General features: G+C 47.5%; 1 protein-coding gene across 1 annotated transcript in view; it reads left to right on the forward strand.

The window, feature by feature from the left end:
* hmcn1 (hemicentin 1) overlaps window positions 1–15532 on the forward strand; it is a 757099-nt gene that overhangs the window by 234439 nt on the left and 507128 nt on the right. The window contains exons 9-10 of the mRNA XM_085982583.1: window positions 1070–1214; window positions 7520–7641. Coding sequence (XP_085838709.1) covers window positions 1070–1214; window positions 7520–7641 — 267 coding nt within the window. The remainder of the gene's footprint in view (window positions 1–1069; window positions 1215–7519; window positions 7642–15532) is intronic.

A 15532-nucleotide genomic window follows, 5' to 3' on the forward strand; every position in this document is an offset into this window, starting at 1 on the left:
CCCCGCCCAGAGTACATTCTGTGCCCTTGTTCCTCTCAGTGCTTCTTCCAAGTGGTGTTCAACATGGAGGAGTACTGATTCATCAGCTGAGGGAGGGCGGTAGGTGGTAATCAGCAGGAGGTTTCCTTGCCCATGTGAAACAATGGCCCTGAATCTGCGGTTGGAGGTGTACCGGAAGAATATGCCTCCGAACCGAAAAAGAAATCCAAACGTACCTGGTGTCTCCGGAGCTTCAGACTCTTTGGGTCCCGGGCCGGCAGGCGTACATCTGCGTAAAGGCCTCCAGAGGCAAGTACGCCATCTCCTTTTATATTGCCTCTGGCAAACTGGTATTGGAGGTACTTATGTAGCATAAATGGGGGTATAAATATTTGACTGATGCTGTGATATATACATTATCACTGTACATCCAAAACTCGGCTGCCCGTGTCCTAACTTGCACCAAGTCCCGTTCGCCCATCAACCCTGTGCTCACTGACCTACATTGGCTCCCGGTTAAGCAGCACCTCGATTTCAAAATTCTCATCCTTGTTTTCCAATCCCTCGATGGCCTCACCCCTTCCTATCTCTGTAATCTCTTTCAGCCCCACAACCCCCCCGAGATATCTGCGCTTCTTGAGGATCCTTGATTATAATCGCTCAACCTTTGGTGGCCGTGCCTTCTGTTGCCTAGGCCCTAAGCTCTGGAATTCCCTGCCTAAACATCTCCACCTCTCTACTTCTCTTTCCTCCTTTAAGACGCTCCTTAAAACCTACCTCTTTGACCAAGCTTTTGGTCACCTGCCCTAATTTATCCTTATGTGGGTCGGCGTCAAATTTTTTGTCTTCAAATACTCCCGTGAAACGCCTTGGGACGTTTTACTATGTTAAAGGCGCTATATAAATACAAGTTGTTGTTGTTGTTGTAGTACAAGATTCTCCAGGAGTCTGTAACCCAGAAGCAGCGTCTTGAGATTTGTAATTTATTTTGGCAAATTTAACACAGTCGGTAAAAAATTACTAAGAATATCCATTGACTCCTATATAGATTTAATTAGAAAAAGACACAAAACTTGACCTTTTTCATTAGGTGCTCCGAAGGCCACCATGCCGGCACAGACTCCAGCATACTACCTGCAGATGGGCTACATCATGTGTACCGTGGACAGCCTCATCCCCTTCACATTGCGTTTCAGCAGAGCTGGTTCAAAACTTGGAACAGACCAGTTTTTCAAGTATGTATAAAGAATACATTTTTACTCATATTATTTCTCATAGTCAGTATTCTGACTTTTCACCAGCCAAGCTTGCAACATATAACACTTTTTAGGTTATAAAGATACATTCTTTGGAATACATTCTGAGAGTGAAAAGCTTTTTACTAACTGGAGCTTAAATGGGGAATGTCAACATCAAGATCTCTCCCTCCCACTATTGCTTTTCAATCTTGCCACAAACCCAGCCATTTTGCTGGGTTCTCAGAGTAGGTGACCCAAGAGGCTGTCTGAAGAGGGCGCCCAGCTGATTAAAATATTTAAATCAAAATCAAGATCCTGTAACGCCAACAGGACCCAATGGCATTTTTGGGTTGAACTGGACAGAGCGTGAGATCAGAGAATTATACACATAATGAATGTTACATTAAAAGGGAATCTGATTCATGGGCCTCAGTTGTAACCCCCTGCATGACTGCCCCAGTCCAACTCCGGCATCTCCACACCATGGAGAGAGCTGGGGAGGGGGTTGAAGAGTTAAATGCAGGGAATGGGTCCACAACATGCCACACATGGGCCCGCCACCTTATATGGCAGTGGATATCGGCACTCTTTGTGGGCCAGGATTAGGTGTCCTGCCCCAGGCCTCCCCAACCACAATCGCCAGCCTCCCCCCCCATCCCCGATTGTCAACCTCTCTTCCCCTTCCCCTTCCCCTTATTAACATTTTTTAACTTTGTTTCCCACCCGGCAACCAGCCAAATGGACACCCTGGCTGTTGGGTGGGAGGATACATGAGCGGGAGTGGGGGAAGAGAGAACATAAGAACATAAGATTTAGGAGCAGGAGTAGGCCATACGGCTCCTTGAGCCTGCTCCGCCATTCAGTAAGATCATGGCTGATCATCAACCTCAACTCCACTTTCCTGCCCGATTTCCATATCCCTTGATTCCCCTAGAGTCCAAAAATCTTATCTATCTCAGCCTTGAATATATTCAATGATTCAGCATCCACAGCCCTCTGGGGCAGAGAATTCCAAAGATTCACAACCTTGTGAGTGAAAAAGTTCCTCCTCATCTCAGCCTTAAAAGGCCAGCTCCTCATCTTGAGACTTTGCCCCCTAGTTCCAGATTCTCCAGCCAGGGGAAACAATCTCTCCGCATCTATCCTGTCAATCCCCCTCAGAATCTTATATGTTTCAATGAGATCACCTCTCATTCTTCTAAACTCCAATGAGTATGGGCCCATTCTACTCAATCTCTCCTCATAGGACAGTGCTCTCATCCCAGGAATCAATCTAGTGAACCTTCATTGCACCGCCTCTAAGGCAAGTATATCCTTCCTCGGATAAGGAGACCAAAACTATGCACAGTACTCCAGGTCTGGTCTCACCAGAGCTCTGTAAAATTGTAGCAAGACTTCCTTACTCTTGTACTCCAACCATCCAGCAATAAAGGCCAAAATGCCATTTGCCTTCCTAATTGCTTGCTGTACCTGCATGCTAACTCTCTGGGGGAAAAATTGGGTTACTTTGTGCCTCCCGTGAAATTCAGCGGGAGGTTAGCGACGGCGATAGCTGGTAGCGCCCCGTGGCGCTGTGCCTCTGGCAATGATGTCATTGGGAGGGGGAGGGAGGTAACGATTATGGGGGGGTGGGTGGTGGGAGAGAGGCCGCGATCGGGAGGGAGTAAAGAGGCCGTGATTATCAAAGGGGGGAGAGACACCACGTTTATCGAAGGGGCAAGAGAGGCTGCAATTGGTAGGGGGGGGTAGAGAGGCCGCGATTGGCGGGGGTGGAGAGAGGGCACGATTGGGAGGGGGGAGAGAGGCCGCAATTATTGAGGGGGGGTTGGAAATGCCGTGATCAGGAGGTGGGGAGAGAGGCCATGATCGGGTGGGGGGTGAAGGGGGATGTAGAGGCCCCGATCATCGGGGGGTGGGGAGCGAGGGCACAATTATCGAGGGGTGGGGGGGGGGGGGGAGGCCATGATCAGGAAGGGTGAGAGAGAGGCCCCGATTATCGAGGGGCGGGGGGGGGGGGATAGGCCACGATCGCGAGGGAGGGGAGAGACACCGCAATTATCGAAGAGGAGGAGAGAGGGCGTGATTATCGAGATGGGAGAGAGGTCACGATTGGGACAGCGGGGAAGAGAGGCCGGATTCGGGAGGGGAGTGGAGAGAGATTGCGATCGGGAGAGCAGGGGAAGACAGGGCGGGTTCGGAATTGGGGAAAAGAGAGGCCGCGATTGCAAGGGGAGGAGAGATGCCACGATTATCGAAGGGGGGCGAGAGAGCGTGCGATTATCGAGATAGAGAGGTCGCGATTGGGAGGTGGGGCGGGGAGGCTGCGATTATCGAGGGGGGAGAGAGGCCGCGATCAGGAGGTTGTGGGGGGCGGGGGGGAGGGGGGCCACGATCGGGAGCGCTGGGGGTGTGGTGGAGGCTAATGGCATTCTTGAGGAACCTGCTCCTCCTGGCCCACAAAGAGTGCTTGGAAAGGCAGTTACTTTGTGGTGCCGGCAGCTCCCGCCTCCTTTTCGCTGCCAGGTTTCCTGACCCCTGGGAAACTCGCGCAGTAGCAATGAATTTTAAATCAGGCTCCCATTTGCATGGTGGGAGCCCAATTTAAATATGTTAATTACGTGTCCCATCTATCCATGGCAGGACACTCAGACGCCCTGAAATCTGCCGCCGTAAAAAAGGCAACAAGCTGCCGGTTTGGGGTCCCGTTCTTCCCCGCCCCCCCCCGCCTTGCCAAGACTCACTCCTGCACATCGTTGGGGGGTTAATATTGTGGCCATAGTTGCTGTTTTAGTATCAAGGTAATTAGATACATACTGTTACAGTAATAGGCTTTTAGACACACACTCAACAACATCAACTTGCATTTATGTAGTGTCGTTAACATAGGAGAACATCTCATAGCGCTTCAGAGGCATAATCAAAAATGGACTCCGAGCCAAAGAAGGAGATATTAGGAGGGGTGACCAAAAGCATCAAGGTGATTGGTTTTAAGGAGGTTCTTAAAGGTGGAGCGGCAGAAGAATTTAGGGCGGGATTTCCTGACCGTGGGGCCCAGGTGGTCGAAGACACAGCCAGTGACAGAATATCCGATTGGCTGCCTGTTATACCCCACCCGATTTTCCTTTCCATTCAATTCAAAGCAAAATAAATTTAGGCAGGGAATATAACGGGCGGTCGATCCGAGATCGCCTGTTACACACCCTCGGCGAAGTTGAAAGTTCCACTGCTACTCACCGACAGGAAGTTATTTGCATAAGTGCTGAAATTCCTTAGTGGTTTCACTGATTTCCTACCTGCGAGCTCCATACAGTAACAGGCAATTAAATACATAGTCATCATTATAGTAACAAGGAACTAGGCATCTATTCACTGTTGCAGTAACAGGGAATTATACATGTACTTGCCATTCCACTATGGTGACCTCTAAACTGACAGTCAATGTGATGCTTACTCAGCAATATACTGACATGGAGTTAGACATATAGGGCAGAATTCTCCTCTTTGGGGTGGAGTATGTGGCAGCGTGGGACCTCCACTCAACCCTCTGACTCTGCTTCATCCCGGCTCATTTACCAGGCTCAGGAGTCATTTAGTATGCTGGGCAGGCTTCCGGCAAGATTCCTGTTGCCAAAAGGGTGACCACCAATGTTCAAGAACCAAACGAGGTGGTACTGTACCAGGACCACTGCTGCAGCACCAGAAGAGACAGTGAGGGACATTCGAGGGGCAGATCTCTGTCAAGGCCCAGCTTCGTAGGCCTTGACAGAGATCATGGCCGACAAAAGTAAGTGTATGGGTGCCTTCTCCCTCCTACTACCACTTGTTCCCAGGCAGTCATGGGGAGCAGTGGTAAGAGAGGTAGACAGGAGCAAAGCCAGGCACACTCGCCCCCCACCCCGCCCCCCCAGCACTGGCATTACATGTGGTGTGTGGAGAAGTGGAAGACAGCAGTGGTCCCAATAGGGGAAAGGGAGGGAAACGGAGCTCAGGGGGGGAGCTTTGCACCCAATTTTACCCTCATTTCTTCCATAATCTCACCTTATTTCAGGATTGTGGTGGAAAATCCAGTCATATGCTCCATTATACTGACAAGGAATTCAACACATAGGGCTGGATTTTGCCAATGGGGAGCTTTTGGAGGCGGGACTCCCACTTGTCAGGTTTTAGTCCTGCTTTCATCGACTTGTGGCCAACCCACGCTATTTTCCCTTGATTGACCTTGTTAAGCCCGCCCAGCGGGTTTAGCAGGCCAATTAAGGTAAAAACGGTTACAGAGAACGTCAGCGTATAACGTTTCATCTGTCAAGAGCATTTGACAGATGAAATGTCATCATTTGACAGCTCTGTGAAGCTGTCAAACACTGACAATCTGTCTTCTAAGTTCAGCCTTCCTGAGCAGAAAGCAGAAGTCTGCAGCTTTTGACAGTTCAGCGGCTATTCTGCTTTCTGTGCCGGTGAGATGAGGAACTCCCGAGTCCTGAAGGTAGGAAGCCTGTAGGAAGAAGTAAAGGTCAGTAAAATTTATTAAAACACTTTATACACACACCTCACACACTTACCTCTGCACACATGCACCCATCACTCACCTGCACACCGGACATCTCAGCCCCTCTGACCCCTGCAGACCGACGGCCCACCTCGCTGACCCTGGCGAGGTTCGGAGCCATCAGGAAGCCCACACTTCAGGGCTTAAAATAGGGATTAGCCAAAAAACTGCCTGTTAACTAATTGTTATGGTGATGGTTGGGATGGTTACCCGCCCCCAGATTCTGCCATTTTCCCAGCAGTCCCGCCTCCAAACCCGCCTCCCCAGGGCTGGCAAAATCGCCCCCATACTCTCTGTTATAGAGAATTCGAAGTCAGCATTTCATTAAAGCACTAGGTGATTGGATTGATCCACAACCACTGAACCATTACAGACATTGATTGGCTTGACTAGAGTGCACAAAAAAATGAAATAGTTTTCCATATGTGTACAAGCAGAGTGAATAAACACGATAGGATAATTGTCAGGACAAGACAAAATTGGATCTCATGCCATATGTGATCTCATTGAGTTTATGCATTTGGTGGTTGGGGATGAAAGCAGCTTTCTTTGGTATGAGATGACTTGTGATGTTAAAGAAGGTAACTTTTTTTATCAAGTGCTTGGCAGAGACTGAAAAGAAAAGGAGGCTGATGACTGATCTCTGAACCGAGGGTTGCCAGTCAATCGGATGTGCTCCAAACAGTCTTTTGTCTGGTTTCACCCAGGGCATTGCTTCAGTGGTTGTTGGACAAAATGTGAAGCACACTGGTCTCCACAGAAGAACTCTGTTAATTTATATTTTGGTTTTGTATTTCTCAAAAGAGAGATGTCATTGCTGGGAAACAGAATTTTTTCACTTTTGGGACTTTACCCCAACAATATGCCATATCCCCAAACCTCACTCCTTTCACAACATCCCAAAGCGCTTTACAGCCAATGAAGTACTTTTCAAGTGTAGTCGCTGTTGTAATGTAGGAAACGCGGCAGCCAATTTGTGCACAGCAAGCTCCCACAAACAGCAATATGATAATGACCAGATAATCTGCTTTAGTGATGTTGGTTGAGGGATAAATATTGGCCAGGACACCTTGGTGTCCTCTTCTGTTCAGAAGAGCATGTGCCAGTGTGAAATGTTCTATTTCCCACCTGGGCCAACTCCCAAATTGTAAGCAGTTTTGTATTTTGAAGCCATAGAAAACAGATTGAAGCCGCACAAATCCATTACACTAGTAGATCCAGTGGAGACAGACTCAACCTCATTAATGTGGATTTCATTCAAAGTGAGAGATGAAAGAACTGTGTGCTAACTCACTGAGCCATCCCATTTCACAAAATATTTAAAAAGGTGACGTCCTGTATTTTGCAGCCTCTACGGGTGCGTGCGCGCCCGCAAGGGCCGTGCAAGTTCCGGGTTTTCGCGCGTGAAGCGCATGCACCCCGGGATACGTGGGCCTCTACCCCCGTGTACCCGGAGAGGCCGAGGACCACAAATTTCCGTACCTCCCAGACCACCAGGTACGCGGGCATTTTATTTGCAGATTGGAGGCATTCCCCCGCGGAAGCCTCCGACCACAAATTCAGGGCCAGTACTTCAATACATATAAATATATAAGCACATTTAGGTCATCTTTAAGTTCTCACGATTAATAGTACTTAATGCCTTTAGTTGTAGTTTTATTAGGTTAACCGTATTTTTCTCTTTCAAACATATTATTGTTGGTACAGTTATGTATATTGTTATAATTCACCTGCTTTTACCTCTTTTCTCTTGAAGGGAATCTGCCACTGCAAGCTTGGAAATCCCTCGTGTTTCTGCAGTGCACGAAGGGTTTTATGAATGTATAGCAATTAGCAGTGCTGGCACTGGGCGTGCCCAAACCTTCCTGGATGTGTCAGGTCAGAACCCATTCATATGTATCTCAGTTGTTCATTTTGTTAAGGATTCTGCTTTTTGAACAAAAACAATGCACTCTTACACATGATTTTAGTACCTAGAAGTGAATGCAAAATAGTTTATTGTCCATTTGGATATTTTCGGGATCTGTCTCAGCATGGTCCCTGTAGGGTACGACACAAAGCCTCAGCATCCCTGAGTTATACTGCCAATGCCTCGTTCACTTTCACCAAGTGACACCAAGCAATCACACAGATTTCAAATTGATGGTTAAGTTTCAATAGTAGTACAGAGGTAAAGGGAGATAATTTTAACCCACCCCACCCAGCGGGAACAGGAAATGGAGCATTTAAAATGGAGTGTATGCCTTACTGCCCTGTTCCCACTGGCCACCACTTTAACTACTCACTGCAGTTTGGTGGCTGAGTCGACCAAATGCAAATTGAGGTCCTATTCCGCGAATGGGACCCGGATTGGATTTTAACTGGGCCTGAGTGGGGAAGCCGCCATGGTTTTCCTGCCAGGTGAAGGCAGGTCAGCAGCTGTTGGGTGGTCAAAGAGGCCCCCCCAAGGTAAGTCAAAATCTTTCCTTTATTGGGGCCAGGTGGAGCAGGAGTGCACCTCCAGGCCGCATAAGCAAAGTCGTGGCCTCCCCTGCCCCGGACTCTCCCCTCCCTCCTGTGAGACCCTCCCCAAAACCCGCTCCCTTAGACATACCTGCTTGCTGTTCCTTTTGCTACTTTTCAGCCATTGTTAAAAAGATTCAGAATTAAGTTCAAAAAGTTCCCAGAATGTCAAATTACCAACTGGGAACTTTTAAAACTTGTCTTCTCCCTGGACCACAGTTAAACGGAAGGTGAAAGAGCACTTTCGGCGGCCAAAAAATCTCTCCCAAGTTTAAAATTATGCTTGCATCTTAAAATCGACAGCAGTAGCTGACTGAAAGTAGAAGACTGGAGGGAGAATTAACTGTTAATATACATTTATGAACGTAGAAGTGATTGGAGGAGCAGACTACATTCCCATCAGCTGTTGCTTCAAGTTTGGCTCTGCTCCACTCTACCTAACCAATACTGTTGATATAGCAGCTCGCTAGCCTGAACTATCTTTGGTCCCCACTGATTCTGATCAATAACATTCTCGTCGTTCGTCCTTCGATATCCGGACAGCCAGGATATCATCTCATTTTTTTGCGGTGAGTCCTTTAGTGACCTATTTCTGCTCGGAATGAGCATCCGCAGATTGAACAGTGGATCCTGGATACATCAGTTTGGGAATCTTGATTTTTCAGGCAGGACTTCCTCAGCTGGCGTTTACATTCAGCATCAGCAATGTGACGGGCCTCATTGCAGGAGGTGCCTTCATGGATGGCTTTTCACCGTGCTTTCTTATCTGTATGTCAAAACCTAGTAACGTTACATAAATAGTTTCACTGAAGAATAAAATAATAAGCACAAGAGAATAGTGCTATTTGTTTCTCGGTCGGAACACCAGCACCTGGGCTGGCATTTTGTCTACCTGGGCGGGTCGGATGTGGGCGGTCGGTGAGGTGGGTTGCGATCCCGCTGCTGAAAATGACTTTCCCTTAGTAGGGCCTCTTATGCCTGCCCAGCACGTTACCCAGCCCAATTAAATGGAGCAGGTCTGGTGACGTCATTCATGATGCGTTTTCAGCCAGGATCTTTAAAGGGACCATGGCCACATTACATTTGACGTTTAATCTAACATAGTGCTGTCAGTACATTACAGCATTGGAGTGCTGCAAACACTGACAATCACTGCACAGAGGCAGAGGGCTGCACCCAGGTTCTCTGATGACTCCCTCCATATAGCACGCAGGGAGGTCCTCTTTTCTTCTGATGGGTGGAAGAGACCACCCCAGGAGAACAAAACAGCCTGGTTGCAGATTGCAGAGGAGGTCACAAGCAGGGATGTGTTCAGGAGGACCTGGGTGCAGTGCTGCAACCGTTTCACTGATCTCATTAAATCAGGAAACGTTAATACAAAGCCACACTCAACTTCATCCTGCTGTGCCTCTCATCACATTCCCATCACTGCCTTCCCTACCCTACTCCTGCATATCCTTACTCACACCAACTTTCCTTGCACCTCCACCCATCCCTCTCTATCTACATTATCACATCCCCATCTCACTAGCCACCCCTCACCCTCATCCTGGTGCAATCATACCAACTAACAACACACAAGGGTAGCCACTTGGGTGTTTTATCCAATGTTTATGTAAAGTTTCTGTTAATGAGCTGTCAAACATAAAAATATTTATTTTCAACACTTTCCGATCTTGGACAGATTTGTGTGCACCTTTGGAAGTGGCTCAGTGAGTTGCAGTGAATGGTGAGACCCCCGCAATGGTGATGAGTGTGAAAGGAATGGCTTGGGCATTGTAGGGATGCTTTATGGTGTTTGTGTGGGGTGGTGCCAACCTGGCGCATCATGTGGCAGCCAGGGTGTACAGTGTAAGGTTAACTAAATCTGGCCATGGTGAGGCCATCCCTGGCCTCCCGGGCAGCGATGAGCTTGGGTGTTGATGCCCTGTGTCCTGTGCAGTATCAGGTGATTACAGCGAAGGTTGGTGTTGTTGGTGCTGCTGGTGTTGGGGTTCATTGTGGTCCGATTCTGAGGACCAAGGTGAGACAGTATAAAGGGCACCCATGTTGATGGAATAGATGGCAGGTGAAGTAGAGATGACAGAAGCATTCTGTCAATGGTGAGGGAGTTCTTCCAATAAGGTGAGACTGGTTGGAGACTTTGCTGGAAAGACTTGCAGCCTGCAGAATCTGTGCTGGAAATGGACTGAGCAACAGCTTCTGCCTGAGGAAAGTGATCATCTGTCAGGTGGGAGCTTTTACTTTACTTTAATGCTGTCAAGGAATCAGCTAGTGCAATGGCCACGGAACTCCCACCTCAGGTTGACAGACGTGGTTCCCGAGCAGCGTGGTCCTGTGGCCATGCAGTTAAATTTAAAAAGTAAGTGATAAAAGCCTGTTAAGGATCTCACAACTAGCGATTGATCATCTCAATTGGGTTGCCGGTCGGGCCGGCTCCGCGATGACAGACGCGCCGGGGGAAAGGTGCATGGTGGCGGGATGACAGCAGGCTCCTGACCCGCTGTCAAAAATAACAATTTTCCCACCCGACCTGTTACTGATCGCGCCCGCTACCACCCTGGAAATTTCCAGCCCTACTTTTAAGATCTAGATTGGTGCCACTATGGCAGTTTGATGTGACCATTGGATGCGTGAACTGGATGATGCTTAGTGATCAGATCAAATACTCCACAGTGCAATAGGTAATCATGTTTATTGATTAGGAAGAGCCATCACATCAGATCATCAAAATGCATATGTGTGGATGTCACACGGGAAACGTTTCATCTTCATTTTTGCAGGGTTAGGTGGTGAGGCTTAAGAATCTGAGGAAAACTTAAAATTCTGAAATGTATTAAAAAAGAAAAAGTTGTTTGGAATCGAGTCTGGGTCGAGCTTAGGCCAACAGACCCATAATCAGCTTTATTTAATTTATCAAAACCTTGGAGCCATGCTCAACCCATGCATTTTACATACCCACGTAAACCTCATCCCACAAAATGTCAGGCTGAGCCAAATTCAAAAGTTTCCAGATCTGGTGGATGTGGCATTCAGGATGCCTATTATCTTCTGCGCTGTGGTGCAACTGGGAAGTTGTCCTGAAGTACTAAATCCAGTTTGAATAATGCAGAATGAAAGTGAAAGTTTAAAACTTTCTTCTTCTTAGGCAGTCCCTCAGAACTGAGGATGACTTGCTTCCACATTAAAAATGAGTTCTCAGGTGACTGATGAGTCCAATGCGGGACCTACAGTCTCTGTCACAGGTGGGCCAGACAGTGGTTGAAAGGGCGGGTGGGTGGGGTGCTTGGGTTGACGTGCGCTCCTTGCGCTGCCTGCGCTTGGCTTTCGCTTGCTCCCGGCGAAGAGACTCGAGGTGTTCGGCGCCTTCCCGGATGCTTCTCCTCCGCTTTGTGCGGTCTTGGGCCAGGGATTCCCAGGTGTCTGGGGATGTGACACTTTTTCAAGGAGGCTTTGAGGGTGTCCTTGAAGCGTTTCCTCTGCCCACCTGGGGCTCTCTTGCCGTGCCGGAGCTCCGAGTAGAGCGCTTGTTTTGAGAGTCTCGTATCGGACATACGGACAATGTGACCTGTCCATCGGAGCTGATCGAGCGTGGTCAAAGCTTCGATGCTGGTGATGTTGGCCTGAGCCAGAACACTAATGTTGGTGCGCCTATCCTGCCAATGGATTTGCAGGATCTTGCGGAGGCAGCGTTGGTGGTACCTCTCCAGTGCTTTGAGGTGCCTGCTGTACATGGTCCATGTCTCTGAGGCATACAGCAGGGCGGGTATCACTGCTGCTCTGTAGACCATAAGCTTGGTGCCGGGTTTGAGGTCCTGATCTTCAAACACTCTCTTCCTCAGGCGACCGAAGGCTGCACTGGCACACTGAAGGCGGTGTTGGACTTTGTCATCTGCCCTTGTTGACAGTAGGCTCCCGAGGTATGGAAAGTGGTCCACGTTGTCCAAGGCCTTGTCGTGGATTTTGATAATCGGGGGGCAGTACTGTGTGGCGGGGGCAGGTTGGTAGAGGACCTTTGTCTTACGGATGTTTAGTGTAAGGCCCATGCTCTTGTACACTTCGGTGAAGGTGTTGACGATGGCTTGGAGTTCGACCTCCGAGTGAGTGCAGACACAAGCATCGTCTGCATACTGTAATTCGACGACAGAGGATGAGACGACCTTGGATCTGGACTGGAGGCGACGGAGGTTGAACAGTTTCCCGTTTGTTCTGTAAATTAGCTCCACTCCAGTGGGCAGCTTACTGAGGGTGAGATGGAGCATTGCTGCAAGGAAGATCGGGAAGAGCATTGGTGCGATGACACAGCCTTGCTTGACCCCAGTTCATACGTGAATTGGGTCTGTGGTGGAACCGTTGGTCAGGATCACGGCTTGCATGTCGTCGTGAAGCAGGCGGAGGATGGTGACAAACTTTTGAGGGCAGCCGAATTTGAAGAGGACACTCCATAATCCCTCACGGTTGACAGTGCCGAAGGTCTTTGTGAGATCAAAGAAGGCCATGTACAGTGGTTGGTGCTGTTCCCTGCATTTCTCTTGTAATTGACGTGCGGTGAAGATGATGTCCATTGTGCCCCTTAGTGGGCGGAATCTGCATTGTGACTCTGGGAGGAGCTCTTCGGCCACTGGGAGAAGGCAATTGAGGAGGATTCTTGCGATGACTTTCCCTGTGGCAGACAGCAGGGAGACTCCTCTGTAATTACCGCAATCGGACTTGTCACCTTGCTTGAAGATGGTCACAACTACGGCGTCTCTGAGATCCCCTGGCATGCTCTCCTCCTTCCAGATAAGAGAAATTAGTTCATGAATTCGCACCAGTAGTGCTTCTCCGCCATGCTTTAGTGCCTCGGCGGGGATTCCATCTGCTCCTGAGGCCTTGTTGTTCTTCAGTTGTCGGATGGCCTTTTCAACCTCATGCTGGGCTGTGGTTGTGCTGAGATGGTGGCGGGTAGCATGCTGTGGAATGGAGTTGAGGACACTCGCTTCGAAGTACTAAATCCAGTTTGAATAATGCAGAATGAAAGTGAAAGTTTAAAACTTTACTGGAAGTATAACAGTGGCTAAAATTGTTAACACTGTACTGTCTTCCCTGATATTCAGCTCCACTCAATGTAGGCATTAAAAAAAATGTTGTTTGACAGCTAACTTTGCATTGACTGCATTGTGACCTAACTCAAGGGTTAAGAAGAACTTGTTGGAATTTTAGCTTTCGATTAAAAATGAGCCCGTTGTTTATCTGTGCAGGCTTCTGGATAAGGGCCATCCCACTGCCTGGTGGTCCATTCCCATGCTGGTCTAATCTCCTGCTTATAAATCAGAAATGCCTAAAATTAAATTCACTAAATTACCTCAGTAAACCTCATGCAAGCCACATATGGATTATGTTCTGTGGTGAGTTCATCTCAATCTGCAGGCATTCCCAAGCACTGCTGGAGATTCCTTGAGGAGGAGAAGGTCATGGTAATTATCATAAAAGGTGCAATTAAAATGTTGCAGTTGATTCAGTTAAAATTCAGTCATCTTTGGTAAGAGAACCATTCCAAATTTTCATGAGTACTTAGAAATACTTTTGTTTCCCTTCCCTTCAGTGTAAATTCTATATTTTAAATGTCAATTATACATAAGTTTGGATTCTTTCCCATTTTTCCATTTGCTGATTCTTCTTCCTTAAGCTGGAATATTGGGATGGACTGGGGGGTAGATATCGCAGTGTCTAGCAAACCTGTTTTATGATTGGTGGACAGAAAGCCCACTTTTTACAGTGTTGGAATTGGTTCCAGCAGTTTTTCTTCTCTATGAAGGAGCCCTTCACTGCCTCATTTAATGGTACATCACAGTGAGTTGCTGTGGATTCTTATAATCTGATTCAGTCACATGGTGATGGGGGCAATTTTAACCCTAGCTGCCCGGCAGGTGAGCAGTTACTATCGTCTAGGTTTTTAGCCAGCCTTGAGCCCCTCAAATCCCACTGTGCACAATTTTGACTTGGCTTATGGATGGTCGGCTAAGCCACCTGCTCAACGCTGACGGGGTTTTACTTTAGATATGTTAATCGGGATCTAAAGTCATCAATCGGACTCCCAACGGCATTTTTCATGCCCGGCAAAACCAAGTCAAGACTTGCCGAGAAGTAGAAAAGGTCACAAAAGGTAGTCCTAAATTTTCCTATGTGGGGGCAGGAGGAGCAGGAGTACTTCTGTGGGCCGAACAAGGGAGGTTCAGGTCTTCCCAGTCCTCGACTCCCCCCCCACCTTCCCCAATTTCCTACCGTGAGACACCATGAAACGTCCATCCTACGCTTACCTGAGTGCCGGCAGGTGGACGATTTTTCTGGAGGCTGACATTCGCTTCCCGCCCAATTCCTGCCTGTTCCGGGAAGGAAATGTACCGGCGGCATTTTAATGAGGCCCGGCGGTTAAAATCGGCGTGTCTTCATATTGCCATGAGTGAGTGGGAAGCTAACTGAAACCAGTGACCCTGAACCAGTTAACATTTTAGTAACATGACTAACAATATACTAACCATCAAAACTTACCCAAGGTTTGCATGGCATTTCTGGTTGAACTGTCAGTGCTCTCACACTGAAACTCGGGCCTTATTAATTCATTTTTAACCACTGAGTATATTTAATTCCCCTCAACAATATTGTTTACTGATAAGTTAATGCATCCGGATTCAGTAATAAATAAAATCTGGACCTTTTTGAGAGCAGATTATTTTTAAAGTTTTAAAGTTATTGCCTCCGTTAGGACAGAAGACAATTGGTTTTGTCTTAGTCACTTGGATGAACCAGCTCTTGGGTAAACACCAGTTAGACAGACAGAAATGTAGCTCTCTGTCTAAGTGTGCAAATAACAATTTTAAACTTCATTTGGTATGAACTATGGTTGAAACATCACAACTGTTTGTAAATGTATTTTCAGACTCACACAGTAGGTGTCATCTTTGATTTGTTTTGTCATTCTGCTTTGCTTCATACTTGAATGATACTTCAACTCTTCAATCATTCTTTTAGGTTAAGAAAAATAAAACTTCTTTGACTGTATAGGTTCCTGTCGACAATAAAATAAACACACTTCAAATCTTTCCGACTTGCTGATTCTGTCAAATTATGTAAAATTATCCATGGGCGCCAGAACGTTTAAGAGAAGTGTATCCACTGGTGGGATTTAGCACTCGATTAAAAATGAAAAATGATCTTTTATTACGGTGCCAGGAACATTCCTGCTGGTCCAATAAATTTATGAGACAAAAGCTAAAATATTTAAGAC

This window comes from Somniosus microcephalus, chromosome 3, assembly GCF_052327205.1.
Source record: "Somniosus microcephalus isolate GS21.2 chromosome 3, FLI_Smic_1.0, whole genome shotgun sequence".
Classification (NCBI taxonomy): domain Eukaryota; kingdom Metazoa; phylum Chordata; class Chondrichthyes; order Squaliformes; family Somniosidae; genus Somniosus; species Somniosus microcephalus.